At 37.1% G+C, this 18,644-nt stretch overlaps 1 protein-coding gene across 1 annotated transcript; it reads left to right on the top strand.

Moving 5' to 3' along the window:
- Positions 1-474: 474 nt before the first annotated feature.
- LOC121210011 (uncharacterized) lies at positions 475-17,530 on the top strand. Its single transcript, XM_041082075.1, has 5 exons — positions 475-811; positions 1,031-1,255; positions 1,963-2,032; positions 2,255-2,381; positions 17,339-17,530. The coding sequence occupies exons 1-5, from the start codon at positions 475-477 to the stop codon at positions 17,528-17,530; spliced, it is 951 nt and encodes a 316-aa protein (XP_040938009.1).
- The last annotated feature ends 1,114 nt before the right edge of the window (positions 17,531-18,644 follow it).

The raw sequence follows: 18,644 nt of genomic DNA, 5'->3' as shown, positions 1-18,644 counted from the left end.
GACATCCTCTGCCCCCTGCTCGACCTGAAGAAGAAGTGCCACAAGGTATAGTTACGGCACCTGTGAGAATTGGTAAGGCCCTAGTGGATAAGCTCAGGAAATATGGAGCCAAAGAGTTTAGGGCCACGATTGATGACGATTTGGAACGTGCTGAGTTTTGGGTTGAGAATACCATGCGGGTTCTTGACGAACTTCATATACTCCTGAGGAAATTTTGAAATGCACAGTGTCGTTATTGAAAGACACTGCATACCATTGGTGGAAGACTGTATCCTCGGTGGCATAGAGAGAGAGTATCACTTGGGAATTTTCCAAGCTGAGTTTAAAAAGAAATGCACCAGTCAAAGGTTCTTAGATTAGAAGCGAAAAGAGTTCTTAGAACTCAAACAAGGAAATAGAACCGTGTTAGAATACGAAAGAGAGTTCATAAGGTTAAGTTAGTATGTGAATGAATGGGTTCAAACAGAGGCAGAAATGTGTCAGCGCTTTGAGGAAGGTCTGAATGAGGAAATTAAGTTGCTAATTGGGATCCTCGAGATACGGGAATTTGCTGCATTAGTTGATCAGGCCAAGAAGGCCAAAGAGCTTAATAATGAAAAAAGACAAGTGATGAGAAAAGCTCGAGTTTCATGTAAGAGATCCAATGGTAAGACGCACTCGTTTGCCACAAAGAAATCGTGGAGTCACCAGGAACGTTCTACTTCGTCGGTAGGATATTTGGGTAGAGCAAGAAGCTCCAAACGTTATAACCCGAAGTCTTCTCCCTCCATGGTAACTAGTGAGGGAAGTGTAGATGATCAACAGTTGAGATGTAAAAGTTGCAATAAATTTCATTTCGGAGAGTGCTGAATGAAGAGCGGAGCATGTTTTAGGTGTGGTTATCTTGACCACTTCCTTAGAGATTGCCTGGAGTAAGCTGATAAAGAGGTTGAATTAGCCCCGAAGCCGAATGCTCCTATTTCTCGAGTTAGACCACTGAAACATCCCGAAAATGCAAGTTGCAGTTGAATTTTTGCCAAGGATTCTATAGCAAAATCGGAGGCTCGAGCTCCAGCGAGAACCTATGCCACACGCGCTAGGGAGGAGGACTCAGCTCTTGATGTCATTACAGGTATATTTTCTATCTATGATACTCATGTCATTGCCTTAATTAACCCGGGATCAACCCATTCATACCTTTACATGAAATTGGTTTCTAGCATGGATATGTCTGTGGAACCCGTAGAATTTGTAATCAAGGTGTCTAATCCTCTAGGTAAGTCTGTGTTAGTAGATAAAGTTTGTAAGAGTTGTCCTTTGACAATTGAAGGTCATTGTTTTCCGGTTAATCTTATGCTTTTGCCTTTCGATGAATTTGATGTAATACTTGGTATGGATTGGTTGGCAATTCATGATGTGATAGTAAATTATGGTAGCAAGTATATTGAATTGAAATGTTCAGATGGAAAAATTCTCTGAGTTGATTCAAATGAGTCCACCGGTTGTGATTACCCCAGTGAGGGCTCAAAAGTATATGAGAAAAGGGTATGAAGCCTACCTTGCTTTTGTACTGAATACTAAAGAATCGAAATTGAAAATTGAGTTGGTACCAATAGTCCGTGAATATCTAGATGTGTTTCCAGAAGAGTTGCCTGGTTTGCCTTCTGTTAGAGAGGTAGAATTTGGTATTGAGCTAGTACCAGGAACAACACTTATTTCTATTGCCCCATATAGGATGGCACCAACCGGGTTGAAGGAGTTAAAAGCACAGTTGCAAGAACTGATGGAAAAGAGTTTTGCAAGACAAAGCTTCTTGCCTTGGGGTGCTCCGGTACTATTTGTGAAAAAGAAAAATGGTTCAAATGAGATTATGTTTAGACTACCGACAACTCAACAAGGTAACTATTAGGAATAAGTATTCGTTGCCAAGGATTGACGACCTGTTTGATTAGTTGAGGGGAGCCACTGTGTTTTCTAAAATAGATCTGAGATCCAGCTACTACCAGCTGCTGGTCAAAGAGTCGGACGTGCCTAAGATTGCTTTCAGAATGAGGTATGGCCATTACGAATTTCTTCTGATGCCTTTTGGGTTGGTGAATACTCCGGCTGTGTTTATGGACTTGATAAATAGGATATTTCAGCCATACTTAGATAAGTTTGTTGTTGTATTTATTGATGATATTCTGATTTATTCCAACCATAAGACCGAACATGCCGAGCATTTGAGGGCTATCTTATAGACTTTACAAGATAAGCAACTATATGCTAAGTTTAGCAAGAGTGAGTTTTGGCTTCGAGAGGTCGGGTTCCTTAGTCATATTGTGTCGGGTGATGGCATCCAAGTTGATCCGAATAAGATTTCTGCCATTGTTGAGTGGAAGCCACCGAAGAACGTAACCGAGGTTAGAAGCGTTTTGGGCTTAGCCGGTTACTACTGACACTTTGTAAAGGGATTCTCTATGATTGCAGCTCCTTTGACAAGGTTGCTGTAAAAAGATGTTAATTTTGAATGGTCAGAAAAGTGCCAATAGAGTTTTGAGAAATTAAAGACACTACTAACAGAAGCTCCAGTTTTAATGGAACCCGAACAAGGAAAAGAATTTGTGGTTTATAGTGATGCGTCCTTGAATGGACCGGGTTGTGTGCTTATGCAAGAGGGCAAAGTAATAGCCTATGCTTTGAGGCAACTGAAGCCACATGAGAAAAATTATCCAACACACGACTTGGAGCTAGCTACCATTGTTTTTGCCTTGAAGATTTGGAGACACCATTTGTACGATGAAACTTGCCGCGTATTCACCAATCACAAGAACTTGAAGTACTTGATGACTCAAAAAAAAGTGAATCTGAGACAACGGAGATGGTTAGAGTTGATTAAAGATTATGAGCTGATAATTGATTATCACCTGGGAAAGGCGAATGTAGTCGCCGATGCCTTGAGTAGGAAGTCCTTGTTTGCATTGAGGGCTATGAACTCACGATTGGTGTTGATGATGGTTCAATTTTGGCAGAGTAAAAATCCAGACCGACATTCCTACAAGAAATTTGCGCAGCTCAGATCAATGATAGTGATTTACAGGCTAGGAGAGTACAATGTGAGACGTGTGTTGCGTCAGATTTTTGGGTTGATTCTAATAATTGTTTGATGTTTTGAGATAGGGTTTGTGTACCCAAAGATGATGAACTTATTCAAAAAATTTTGAAAGAGCCACATGATAGTCGTTTGTCTGTTTATCAGGGAAGTACCAAGATGTACAATCATTTAAGGAAAAAGTACTAGCGGAATGACATGAAAAGGGACATCTCTGAACTTGTGTCGAAATTTTTGATATCTCAATAGGTCAAGGCTGAACACCAAGTACCTTCGGGTTTGTTATAGCCTGTGATGGTACTCGAATGAAAATGGGATAGGATTACCATAGACTTCGTGACTGGATTATCGTTAAGCTCAAAAAAGAAAGATGCTGTTTGGGTTGTGGTTGATAGACTAACGAAGTCAGCTCACTTCATCCCGGTATAGACTGATTACTCTCTTGAAAAACTAGCCAACTTGTATATTTCCAAAATTGTGAGATTACATGGGGTATCATTATCGATTATTTTAGATAGGGACCTGAGATTCACTTCAAGATTTTGGAAGAAACTACAAGAAGCCTTGGGTACAAAGTTGAGTTTTAGTACGACATTCCACCCAGAGATTGATGGTCAGTCTGGGTAGACAATTCAGACTTTCGAGAACATGTTACGGTGTTGCGTTCTTGAATTTCAGGGTAGTTGGAAAAAATACCTACTTTTGGTGGAGTTTCCCTACAACAACAGTTTCCAAACGAGATTAAAAATGGCACCTTATGAGGCATTATATGGCTGAAAGTGCCAAACTTCATTGAATTGGATAGAGCTCAAGGAAAGTTAGATTCATGGAGTTGATTTAGTTAAGGAAACCGAAAAAAAGGTTAAAGTGATAAGGGATTTTTTGAAAGCGACATCGGATATGCAAAAGTCATATGCTGACTTAAAAAGAAAAGAGATTGATTTCAAGTCAGAGATAAAGTATTCTTGAAATTGTCTCCACGGAAAAAAGTCTTGAGATTTGGTCGAAAGGGCAAACTGAGTCCAATGTCTATCAGACCATATGGGATTACCGAAAGAGTTGGACCGCTAGCCTACCGATTAGCGTTGCCTTTTGAATTGGAAAAGATTTATGATGTATTTCATGTGTCCATGCTGCGTAGATATAGATCAGACCCCTCAAATGTGATTTCACCGACTGAAGTTGAGATTAGACTGGATATGACTTATGGTGAAGAACCGATAAAGATTTTAGCTCGAGAAGTCAAATAATTGAGGAACAAGAATATAGCCTTTTTGAAAGTTTTATGGAATAGACATGGAATTGAAGAAGCCATATGGGAACTTGAAGAAGCCATGAGAAGTCAATATCTGAACCTGTTTACTGGTAAGACTTTTGAGGACGAAAGTCCCTAAGGCGGGAAGAAATGTAACATCCCAAAATTGGGACTAGTCGAAATAGTGACCACAAATCCAACATTAAAATATTTTTTATGATTATTATGAGGTCTAGGATATGAAAATAAGCATGTGTTAAAGTTTCGTGAAGAAATTTTAAGTACAATGTGTTTAATTGGAAATTAGGGACCAAATTGAATAAATTGCAAAACTTGGGTTCTAGAAGCAATTGGTATGAAATTGCTATGGATTATTAATTAGGAGGGCTTAAATAGCAATTTACCCAATTTCTAAGTTTTTGGACAAAAATGGGCATGCATGGAAAATTATGAAAGGTTTTTAAGGAAGGGCATTGTGGTAATTTGGTAATAAATGAAATAAAAAAGGAAAAAGAAAGCTAAAATCATGCATCATCTTCCTTGTGGCTGTCGAAATTCTTTATAGCCGTAGCTAGGGTTTTGGTTCAATATTTCAAGCTTGAGAGTAAGTATTCCCTAGCCCCTTTTTTTATGTTCTTTATGTTTTTGAGATCCTTGTAACATGTTCTCTCTATTTCTACCCATATTTCAAGCTAGGGTTCAAGTTAAAACATTTACCCATGCATGATATGATTGTGTTTTGATGATTTATGGAGGAATATGAGAGTTTAAAGGATAGTAAACAACTTTTACTAAGTAGTTTTTCATGGAAATGGCTTAAGGGACCATTTTGTAAAAGTTGTGAAAATGGGTAGAAAAATGTGAAATGAAAGAAAATGTGGGCTACTATAAACAAGAAAAATATCCGGTTAGGCTTGGTTAACTTAGAAATTTCATGGATTTCATTATACGAGCCTTAGGACTAAATTGTAAAAAGAGTGAAAAGTTAGGGGCAAATTGGTCATTTTGCCCGGAGTGAGTCTTAAGCCGAAAATGAACAATGTAAGGTATTAATAATTTAATTTTTACTGATATAGACCCTGATGAACAAATTCTGGAGGTCGATCATGGAAAACGAAAGGTTTCGGAATAACTGAAATACGAACCCGAAGCAATTACCAGGTAAGTTCGTGTAACTCGAAGTAGACTCTTAATATACTTAAAAATGTATATTCATGTATACATTATAAAATTGGAAATTTTTGTGAAACAAGGTATGATAAATATTGTGTCGATAAATGTCCCGATTGAAATAAAAGGATGTCTAATGGATTTCTCGAAATAAATTGATGGTAAGAAGGATCTAGTCCGGACGGGTGTTCCTTTAGTGATCTAGCCTCCCAAAGAATAAGTGTGCTAAAATTGATTTAGCTTGGACGGGTAATCCGATTAGGGTATGAATTTAGCCTGGACTGGTAATTCAGATCTAAGCTCATTAGAGTACATGTCATTGTAAGGGATTTAGCCTGGACTGTAACACCCCTTACCTGTACCTGAGACTGGGACCAGGTACGAGGCGTTACCAGACACATACCCATACATTTTCAAAAAATACGGGTTATAAAATTTCATTTTATTTTAAATCCAATCAGACAACATCTTAGTGTCCTTATTATGGGCCTACGGGGCCCTAGATATATATTGAGAACGCCGGGACTAACCCGAGAACTTGCAAAAGTTTGTGAAAAACTTTCTATGTAAAGCCTCACATGCCCATGTGGAGATAATGCACACGTCAATGTGCTTTGGGACACACCCGTGTCCCCTACCCGTGTAGAATTAATGGAATTTATTTTCTATTTCGAACCTACATGGGTTTTCACACTGCCAAGCACACGTCCATGTCCCTAGCCCGTGTCCTTCACACGGCCTAGACACACCTGTGTGGTTGCCCGTGTCCAAAAACTCGGGATTCTTTTGTGACATCAACATGTATTTAGGGGCACACGGCCAAAACACATGCCCGTGTGCTAGGCCGTGCCCTCCACACGGTTGAGACACACGGACCCGTGTGTTTACTACCATGCATTCTGACTTCAAAATTTAGGGTACAAGGGACATACGACCATACCGCACGCCCATAGGGTGATCCGTGTGTCACACGCGGCTTAGACACACGCCCGTGTGTCTACCCGTGTGGACCTTATTAGGCTACTTTCCAAGCCTTTGGTCACCTTCTAACATCCACTTTTACTTATGGACTCTAACGATAAATAACATGGCCTAATTATACTCCCAAATGGCCTTGATAAACCTCATTGCATGCATAAATTTGTAAGTCATAGCCTACATAAAAATAAGGCAATTCCCATGGCCATATACAAGTAGATATGTAAACCTTTACATGCCTTCATTTTGGCAAATCAAATGACACATATGACAAAATAAACAAAAGCCCTATACATGCCATTGAACAAAATAAAAGTGTCTATATACCAAAGCTGGACTAGTTGATAGTGTGTTGACTCTCCAACCTTCTTCCAATCTTTACAAGTCCTCGAGCTTTGTAAGACAGGGAAAAATAGAGGGGTAAGAATTTACATGCTTAGTAAGCCCGAATGAATGGAAAGTAAACTTATCGAGTAATTAGCATACAACTATATTAGGCAGTAAAACCAACAAGCATGAAATGGTTTCCCTATCACATGTACTCAATAAACAAGTTAGTCTCATAACAATACAACATGCAATTTGTCTTAGATGAGCTTATCATCCAATATTTTCATTTTTATATCTCATATTAGTCCTGTTGAGTTTCTTGGAAATCTAGATGGATTATCCATTTACCGTCAAGTCATAAGAGCGATCATCTTATGTATGCACTCCTGCGAACCTTACATCTTACGGCGGGATTACCAGTCCAGGCTAAATCCCCATAATATAAACTCATAAGGTGATGTCGGGATTACCAGTCCGGGCTAAATCCCTATTAGCGACAAGCACCCTTAATGAGCTCGGACCTGAATTACCAGTCCAGGCTAAATTTAAACCCTAATCGGATTACCCGTCTGGGCTAAATCCACAATGCACACATATTCTTTGGGAGGCTTGATCACTTAAGGAACACCTATCCGGGCAAGATCCTTTCTATATTTTAGCTCAACGAGTTACCCATCCAGGCTAAATCCTTTTCTACAACACATGCAGGACCTCAAGTCACATGTAAAACATGGTTCATCCATCGAACTTCCTTTTCAACCTCAATCGAGACATTTATCAATATGTTATTATTAAAGATACATTTCATGGATTTTCATGCCATCATCAAATGCAATTATCATACATTAATAAACCATGCAATTAAGCATACTATGAGTTTACTTTAAGTTATTCGAACTTACCTGATACTTTCTCGATATCGTGTTTCGGTTATTTCGAAACCTTTCGTTTTCCTTGATCGACCTCTGAAATTTGTTCGTCGGGATCTATAACAATAAAAATGAATCATTAATACCTAACATTATACTATTCGAGTCTAAATTTCACCCCCAATCCAAATGACCATTTTGCCCCTATCCTTTCACATTTTTACGATTTAGTCCCTAGGCTCGTAAAATGAAATGCATGGAATTTATACATTACCCAAGCCTAGCCAAATGTTCTTGCCTCTTATGGCAGCCCACAGTTTCCATTATTCCACATTTCTACCACATATTTTATACCTTTTTCAAAAAGGTCTTTTTAGGGGTTTTTCATGTAAATTACTTAGAAAAAGATGTTTAACACACATCCAACTTTCTTATTCCTCCATAAAAAATCAAAGAATAAACATGTCACACATGGTCATTTTGCAAACATGAACCCTAACTCAAAATATTGGTAGAAATGGAGAGAGTAAGCTACCAGGATTTCAAAAGTACGAAGAACATTAAAAACGGGGCTAGGGAGCACTTACTATTGAGCTTGAAAATGTTGAAAACCCTAGCTATGGAGAGCTTGAGAATTTTGACTGGATGCAGGAGAAGAATGGCTGATTTTTGGCTTATTTTTCCCATTTTATTTCATTAATTAGCCAAATGACCAAAATGACCTCAAGCCATTTCTTTAAAATTTCATCCATACAAGCCCATTTTTGTCCAAAAACATAGAAATTGGGAAAATTTCTCTTTAAGACCTTCTAATTAATAATCTAAAACAATTTCATACAAATTGCTTCTAGAATCCAAGTTTTATAATTTATTCAATTTGGTCATTATTTTCCAATTGGACACCTTACTCATAGAATTTCTTCATGAAAATTTAGCACATGCATATTCTCATATTCTAAGCCTCATAACAACCATAAAATAAATATTTCAATGTCAGATTTGTGGTCCCAAAACCACTGTTCCGACTAGGCCCTATTTCAGGATGTTACATGGACGGGTAATCCCGACATTACTCTATGACTTTACATTTCAAAGGATTTAGCTGGACTGGTAATCCTACCGTATGAGTGAGGTTCACAGGAGTGCGTATTTAAAATGATCACTCACACGATTTGACGGTAAATGAGATATCCATCGAGATTTTGTGTAACACCCCTATCCCGTATCCGTCGCCGGAATAGGTAAAGGTGCATTACCGGACTTGAAGCTCATATCCGAACAGTAAAAATTTTGAATTTTTTTTATAAAGAACGTTCCTTTAGGTAAATATTAAAGACAGTCAGGGATACAATTTAACTGCTATAAGTACACATTCAAAAGATGCCATTTTCGCATGGCTTATATACATTAACCAAAATATTCTTCGGCCACTGGTCTAGTCTTTACATGCCATAAAATAATTCAAAACATAACAGTAACAAGTAGTGGATAGTGATAGTGTGACTAGTTGCTGACGATCCCCGAGCCTGTAGCTTCCAAATGAGATCTATAAAACAGAGGAAACAAAGTAAACGGAGTAAGCATTACAATGCTTAGTAAGTTTTAAGCAGTGTCAACAGATAACAATCAAATTATAACATAGTTGTTCGTATTTTTATTTCACTCTTCCTTCGGGCATACCATCCCTTTACCGAATATGCCCATCTCATCATATATAATAGGCAGATAAATTCTCACTTGATAGTGATCTCTTATAAACATAGGTACATTACATATTTTCACCTAACTTTCCACATTGACCAAACGCACAATAATCATAGAACAGTCTTATTGCTTTACTCACATATGCATCACATAACAACCTTGTGATTTAGTCCAAATCAAGCTTAAATATAATCTCAAAATACATACCTGACCAGCTTAACGCATTGAACGTATTTATTACCAATTGTTACTGTGAAGTCGTATAATCTTATCCTTTACTCGAATCTTCAGCGAAACCTTTAGCTCGAATAGTCCCCGCGCGTAGTTATCGGGTCTTACCCGGACAAAATCTCCACACGTAGTCATCGGGTCTTACCCGGACATAATCTCCACACGTAGTCATCGGGTCTTACCCGGACATAATCTCCACACGTAGTCATCGGGTCTTACCCGGAATATATTTCCAAGTTTCATGTACATTTAATCACATGTTACAACATTCACATCGACTGTTATATTTGTAATTCATTTGCCTCATCAAATATCTAATAATACACACCTTTCACATTTGGTCATTCGGCCACAATATACACACATCTCCTACATATTTCACACTAGCCATTCGGCTTTACCACATATACATATCTCATACATATTTCACACTAGCCATTCGGCTTTACCACATATACATATCTCATTCATATTTCACACTAGCCATTCGGCTTTACCACATATACATATCTCATACATATTTCACATTAGCCATTCGGCTTTACCACATATACATATCTCATACATATTTCACACTAGCCATTCGGCTTTACCATATATATACATATCTCATTCATATTTCACATTATCCATTCGGCTTTACCACATATACATATCTCATACATATTTCACACTAGCCATTCGACTTTACCACATATACATATCTCATTCATATTTCATATTAGCCATTCGGCTTTACCACATATACATATCTCATACATATTTCACACTAGCCATTCAGCGTTACCACATATACATATCTCATATATATTTCACATTAGCCATTCGGCTTTACCACATATACATATCTCATACATATTTCACACTAGCCATTCGGCTTTACCACATATACATATCTCATATATATTTCACATTAGCCATTCGGCTTTACCACACACATATATATTTATCTTGTACATCAATTTCAGAAGTAGCTTATAAGCAACTCAAATAGTTTCATCAATGTTTACAACAAATTCACATATTCACTACAAGCTGTTTTCCTGAGCAATAGTCACTAAATTATTTATAACTGGAGCTACCAAACTCAAAATCAATTGCCGTTAATTTTCCCTGAATATAGACTCATATATCTTCCATCCATAAAATTTTCAGAATTTCAGGTTTGGCCAATCAATACCAGATTTTTCTTAAAGTTTCCCCTGTTTCACTGTTTGACTAATCTGACCACTCTTCACTACGAATCAAATTTCTCATTGTACAAAATTCAAAATATGTTCTATTTGATTTCATTTGAAACTAGACTCACTAAGAAGTCTAAGCATATAAATTTTATCTTATAACCATTTTTTTACAAATTATAATGATTTTCTAAAAACAGAATAGGGGATTTCGGAGTCATTCTGACACTGTCTCACACAACTTTAAATATCTCTTTTATAAGAAACTAGACTAATTAAGCTTTGATTACATATTTCATTCAGCCTATAATTCCACATCAACAATTTATAGTGATTTTCTAAAATCACGTTACTGCTGCTGTCCTAAGCAAATTATTACAATTTGCTCTTAAATTTCCAAGTCCAAACACTTATGAACTTACCATTTGAGTTTAAGACATATCATGGCCACATCATATCTTATTAAATCAACTCATTATGATTGAATTTACTCAACGTTTAATCACTTAAAACTTACCTCGGAAGTTGTCGAACGATTTCAACGGCTATTCGATCACTTTTTCCTTTCCCTTATCCAACTTTGATCCTCTAAGCTCTTGAGCTAAATCAAACAATTTGCTTCCCAATCAAACACAATCACATGGCATCCATATATATTTTAGAACCATTCTTAACATACTACTCATTTACAAAACAAAACACTCATATCACATTTATAAAACTACAAGCCGAATATACCTATACTTACCTCACTTAAACATCAACCCTCAATTCATGTACATTCTCAAATAGAGTAATCCTTACTTGAACTATTAGCCAACTTTATCAAATGAAAAATTTTACTTAAAGTGCCATATATATATCTATATAAGTGCTTAGATACCATGTTTCCAACAATTATTTCCTAGCTTAGTAGCCGAACCAATATTCAATAACAAACTCCTCTTTGATCAAATATATATTCGCCAAGGACATGATAATTTATACTACATCAATTTTAAGCACATAAATTACTCAAACATAACCAAATTCACATTCGGTCTTGGCACATAATAAGGTAGCCGATTCTTTACCCTTAGCACCCAATGCTCACATATGATTATTTGTATAGTTCAAACACTCATCTACCATCGTTCATCTAAATTTAACACGAAACAACAACCATATATCTCTTCCATTTTTTACCATGGCCGAATGCTCTAGCTACCACACTGTCTCAAATTTTGCCATGGGTTAAGCAAAGAACTTAATGACTAACTCAAAAATACTAAAAAGAAAATCCAAGAATCATCAATCCACCATCACATGTATCATTACAAAGCTTCACACTTAGCATGCTAATGACATCAACACAAATCCACCTTAGCCGAAACTTAACTCATACAAAACCTATCTTCAAACCATAAAATAGGTAGAATTTAACTAATCATCTAAATGGAGCATAAGTTTTTTTTTCAAGAATGGCATTGAACTTACCTTCCTCTTGCTATCCACCTTGGCCGAATTTCTTCCCTAAAGAATTTTCTTCCTCCTCTTTCTCTAGTCACGGCAATGGGGGAGTAAGGGTGAGACAACTTTGGTTTCTCCTCCCACTCACCTCATGTTTTATCATTCTTAATTCACTATTTTATTTTCTAAACTAATAATGCTAATAGAAAATTCATATTATCATCAATGACCCATCCATGGCCGGCCACTACTCATTATAATTGGAAATTTGACATGCAAACCCATCATTCTTATAACATGCATTAATTGATCCTTATAGATTAACCTGTCACATTTTAAAAGTGTCACACATAAGTCCTATTAGCTGAATTCACATGCAATCGACTGAATCGAAGCTTAAAACTTTCACACATTCATATTCACACATTTTAGACAATAAATATCATATTCAAATACTTCGGTGATTCGGTTTAGCGGTCCCGAAACTGCTTTTCGACTAGGGTCAATTTGGGGCTGTCACATTTTGAGAAGTTCAATGGGATTAAAATAAGGAACGAAAATAGAAATGCTTGAAATGATGAGCTCATCTAAGATTAATGTTTAATTGTATTGACATGAAACTAACATGATGATTGAGTGTATGTAATAGGGAAATTATACGATGCATGTTGGCATAAATATCTAATATGGTTGTATGCTAAACAACCGGTAAGCTTACCTTCCTATATTCCAGACTTACTAAGCATGTAAATGCTTACCCCCCTTTCATTTCCCTTGTCTTATAGAGCTCGAGGACTCATGAAGATTAGAAGACGGTTGGAGCATTGTCAACACTATCAACTTGTTTTGGTTGGATATATAGAAAATTTTATTTTGTTATAATGACATGTATAGGGCTCTTGATCATTTTGTTATATGTGTCATTTGACTAGCCAATGTAAGAGCGTGAATGATATACTTATTCATTTTGTATATGGCCATGGGATATGGCTCATTTTAACGTAAGTTGTAAACCTACTAATTGTGCATGGTTATTGATGTGAACAAATCGTGATAAGTTTTATAATTTATGAATGACCGTTCTTGAAAACTAACTATTATCACGACAAAGGCAAGTGCACCTATCGAACAGTAGTGTAGCTTATGGCAAGACTGGAATGTCGAACGTAAAGGAACTAAAAGTACTAATATTAACTTTCTTTCTATTATCTAGCCTAAAAATAAAGGGATTTGTTTTATCTAAACTAATTACTAAACTAAGAATGCACAGAAAGTGAATTGGGGAAATAACTTTTAGGAAAACTAAATGATTTGGACTATATCTAAGGAAAAATACACCTAGACTTCACTTGTTATTGACTCTGAATTAGACGATTTATTCATTTGACTTGATCCGTAGAAATCTTTAATTTATATTATTATCTCTCTCGAGACTACAAAGTCTAACCCTAGGTTGATTAATTGAAATCTCTTTCTAATTAAAACCCCTAGTGTTGCATTAACTTGATTTATGGATTCGCTTATTAGGTTTCACCCTAATTCGACAAAATTATGTCACCTATCTCTAGGCGTGCAATCAACTCCGCTTAATTATGTTAGATCTACTCCTAGACAAGGGCTTTTGCTCCTATAAATAAGTGCATCAAAACTTGAATTAATATCCTGGAATATCAAAGCAAGAATTAAGAACACATAATTAAGAACAAATCAAATATTTGTATATAATTTAAATAATAATAACAAGATCCATCTTAGGTTTCATTCCTCTTAGGTATTTAGGGGGTTTAGTTCATATTTATGAAAGAAAACATCTCAAAAGAATAATGATAACAAAACATAAAGAAAACCCAAGAACTCTTGAAGGGAATTGAAGAGAGATCTTCAGTCTTAAAGGTGAATTCGGCTTCTGAGATGGATCAATAGGCTTCCTTCGAGTAATTCCTTCCTACCTACCCTCTGTGTCCTTTCTAGGTACCTCCAGGGGTGTTTATATAGGCTTTAAAATGCTTCAAAACCCTCAAGAGTAGCCTTTTTCGAATAGGACTAGACTTGGGCTCGACAGGGACACACTCGTGGGAGATGGCTTAGGCTGTGTTACAATTTGTTAAGTAGATACGGGCATGTGAACTACCTGTGTGAGGAAGTCCAAGCCGTGTTGATTTCCTAGGTCGACCCATTTTCTTTGTTTTTGTGCTGTTTCTCGCTCTCTTTACTCTCCTATGCTCACCTAAGTATAAAACATGAAATCAAAGGATTAGGAGCATCGAATTCACCAAATCTAAGGATAAATAATCCATAAATGTGTTTAGCATGGGATAAAAATATAACATCCTAATATAGGGCCTAGTCGGAATAGTGGTTTCGAGACCACGGATCCGAGGCTAAGAAAATTATTTTACTTATATTTTTGGTGTTCTAGCATGATTATATAGATACACGAAAATTTTGATGAATTAAGTTTAGCGATTTTGAGTCTAATTGTGAAAAAGGACTAAATCGCATTAAGTGCAGAAGTCCAAATTAGACCGACCATAGTAATATAGGAGACAAAAATTTTGGTTTGGGTGAGTTAGGTGGACCTATTTGACTTGAAATATTATAATAAATAAAAGATGATATCATACTTCATCTTCTCCATTGTTCCACCAAAAATTTCAGCAAAGAGAAGGGTTTTTGAAGCTTTAAATTTCAGCAACTCATTACTCACACTAGTAAGTGATTTCCTTGATAATTTTTGTACTTTTGGAATCCCCTTTGCAGAAGCTTTCTTTTGAGGGGACTATGTTACAAAATGACAAATGTTCTAGGAAGTTGCTATGAAAGGGTTCATGAGGTTTTTTAAGTTTTGGTGGAAAATATTAGTTTTAGTTTTTAGACAAACAACTTTTATGAATGGAATTAGCATGAAAACACCTAATTGAACCATTTTGCAAAGTTTGTGAAATGGGTAAGAAATGTATGATATATATGGAATTGTAAGATTCCATAAGCATAAATATTATTAGGCTAGGCTTGACTGATTAGAAAATGCAATGAAAATTGAATTACGAGCCCGAGGGTAAAATCATAATTTTAGGAAAGTTCAGGGGAAAATTGGTCATTTTACCCTAGGATGAGATAGGGATTGCAAAGGAATTAAATGATGTATTGATATAGTTATTTTGCTAATTTATACCCTAATAAACCAAATCTGAAAGTTGATACAGGGAAACGAAAGGTTTCAGAGTGATCAAAGCCCAAATCCGAAATGATCACTAGGTAAGTTCGAATAACTCAAAGTAGACTCTAATGTACTTAAAATGTATATTCTTGATTGTATAAATGTGGTAATTTCCTATTGCATGATAATTTATGAGATTTAATAAAGCAAGTAGAATGCATATAAGAATATCCCGATTGAATGAATAGGGTTATTCGATAGAACATCTCGAGAATGAATTGACGGTGAAAAGGATCTAGCCTGGAAGAGTGATCCTAAAGTGATATAGCCTCCCGAAGAATATGTGTGTCTTAAGGATTTAGCCCGGATGGGTAATCCAAATTAGGATTTGAATTTAGCCTGGACTAGTAATTCATATCCGAATTCATTAGAGTATATGTCATTGTAAGGGGATTTAGCCTAGACTGGTAATCCTGACATTTACTCAATGAGTTTGTATTACGGGGAATTTAGCCTGATTTGGCAATTCTACCGTAAGATGCGAGGTTTGCGGGAGTGAATACTCGAAATGATCACTTGTATGAATTGACGGGAAATGAGATATCCATTAGAGAACCGAGAAATTCAATGGGACTAACATCAGATGTAAATTGGGAAATGAGATATCCATCAGAGAACCGAGAAATTCAATGGGACTAACATCAGATGTAAATTGGGAATAATGATGTGATGAGCTCATCTAAATATACTATTATCTTGTCATGCCATGAGACTAACTTAGTGGTTGAGTGCATGTGATAGGAAATCTATTTTATACTTGTTTGGATGGAGTATTTATTATGGTTACATGTTAAATAATCGGTAAGTTTACTTTTTCGTTATCCGGACTTACTAAGCATGTTAATGCTTACCCTCTTTTTATTTTCCTCTGTTTTACAGTACTCGTGGACTCTTGAGGATTGGAAGACGATTGGAGCGTCGGTCATACTATCGATCTAATCCTATTTTGGGCATATGTGAAAGCTTTTATTTTGTTATAATGGCATGTGTAGGGCTAGACCAGGATATTTGATTTAATGAGAATTTGGTTATGTATTTTGGCAAAGTGAAAAGCCTTTCATTTTGTATCAAGCCTAGAATAGTGGCTGTTATTCATTTTGGTAAATGCATATAATATTCTTTCTATGGATGGGTTGGTGTTCATTATGGCGAAATTAGTATATTGAAATGATTTTGTATAGGTTGAGTAAAATGGGTGACAAAATGGCTTGGAAATGGCATCTTTTTTCCACACGGGCAGGACACACGGGCAGGACACACGGGCGTGTGTCTAGGCCGTGTATGACACACGACTCACTCCCATGGGTGTGTGTTATGGCTGTGCGTCCCCTACACTTAAAATTTTAAGTAATTGTTGTACACGGGCAGGCCACATGGGCGTGTGACAGGGCTGTGTCTTAAAGTCAGTATCGTACATGGGTTGGTCACACGGGAGTGTGCCATGGCCGCGTGTTGAAGTCAATGTTGCACACGGGCTAAGGACATGGGCGTGCCCAAGCTACACAGGCGTGTGGAGCCTAAAGCATAAAGTTCTTCAAAGTTTATCTTAAGTTCTCGGTTTGGTCCCGAACAATCTTGAATGCATGTTTTGGGCCTTGTAAGTCATTTAAGGGACAAATTGCTTGTGAAACAAAAAGTTTTAATTTGATCAAGATTTTATGACTTGATTTCCTAGGATTGATTGAGTTTAAGTTAGGTAGCACCTCAAGCGCTATTCTGGCGTTGGATACGGGCAAGGGGTGTTACATTTATTGGCATCAAAGCTACGGTTTAGTCGGTTCTCAGACTAACGTAGCATGTATTAAGTCTAGTTATACATGCCATTATACAAGTGATTATAGTGTGACATCTCCTAACCTTTTTAACCATATTTGAATATAGAAAATGTCTTCCAATCAAGCTCGAGATGTGTCCGAGGGAGCCGAGAGCTATGCTCCAGCTTCTGTACAGAGGGATAACTCTAGTAGTAGAAGGCCCATGTTTGGGGGCCAGGAAGAGGCGAAAGCTGCCTTCTTCGAGATGATGGACGAGTGGTTCGAGGAATATATGAGAAATCATCCTGAGATACCATGACCTCCTCAACCAGGCACCCAACTTGAAGCAGCACCATGGGTCGTGGAACCTGTGAGATTGCGAAAGGCTCCGGTAGACAAACTCAGGAAATATGGAGCCGAAGAGTTAAGAGCCACCCTAGATGATGACCCAGAACGTGCAAAATTTTGGCTTGAAAATGCTATGAGAGTGCTCGATGATTTGTCTGGTACTCCAGAAGAAAGTTTGAAATGTGCGGTATCTCTTCTGAAGGATACTGCATATAATTGGTGGAAGACCATATCCTCGGTGGCACAGAGAAAGACCATTACATGGGAATTTTCCAAGCCGAGTTTAAAAAGAAGTTCATCAGTCAAAGGTTTTTAGATCAGAAAAGAAAAGAGTTCCTAGAACTCAAACAAGGAGATAGAACTGTGTTTGAATATGAAAGAGAATTTGTGAGGCTAAGCCAGTATTCGAATGAATGGGTCCTAATAGAAGTTGAAATGTGTAAACGTTTTGAGGATGGTTTGAATGAAGAAATTAAGCTGTTGATTGGAATTCTTGAGATACAAGAATTCGCTGCCTTAGATGATCAGGCTAAGAAGGCCGAAGGGCTTAACAATGAAAGGAAGCAAGCCAAGAAAAAGGCTCAGGTATCAAGTAAGAGGACCAGTAGCAAGGCGTATTCTTTTCTTACAAAGAAATCAAGGAGTCGCCAAGACCGCTCCACTTCATCAGTGGGATACTCGGGCAGTGCAAAGAGTTCCAAGCGCCATAACCCAAAGTCTTCTTCTCCGTTGGCCATAAGTGTGGGAAGCGTTGATGATTAAAGGCTGAAGTTCATGAGTTGCAACAAATTCAACTTCGAGGAATGCCAAATGAAGAGTGGGGCATGTTATAGATGTGGTTCTCTCGACCACTTTCTTAGAGATTTCCTAGAAAGATCGAATAGAGAAGTTGAGCCAGCTCTGAAATCAATTGCTCTTAATTCTCAGAGTAGACCTCCTAGACCTCTCGGAAGTGCTAGTGATAGTCGAACAGTTGCCAGAAACTCCACTGCAAAATCAGAGGCTCGAGCTCCAGCAAGAACCTATGCGACCCGTAATTGAGAGGAGGCCTCTGCTCCTAATGTCATAACGGGTATATTATCTCT

The sequence above is a fragment of the Gossypium hirsutum genome, chromosome A11 (assembly GCF_007990345.1).
Source record: "Gossypium hirsutum isolate 1008001.06 chromosome A11, Gossypium_hirsutum_v2.1, whole genome shotgun sequence".
Lineage (NCBI taxonomy): Eukaryota > Viridiplantae > Streptophyta > Magnoliopsida > Malvales > Malvaceae > Gossypium > Gossypium hirsutum.
Note: the sequence above shows the minus strand (reverse complement) of the source record. Positions and strands in the feature narration are given on the sequence as shown.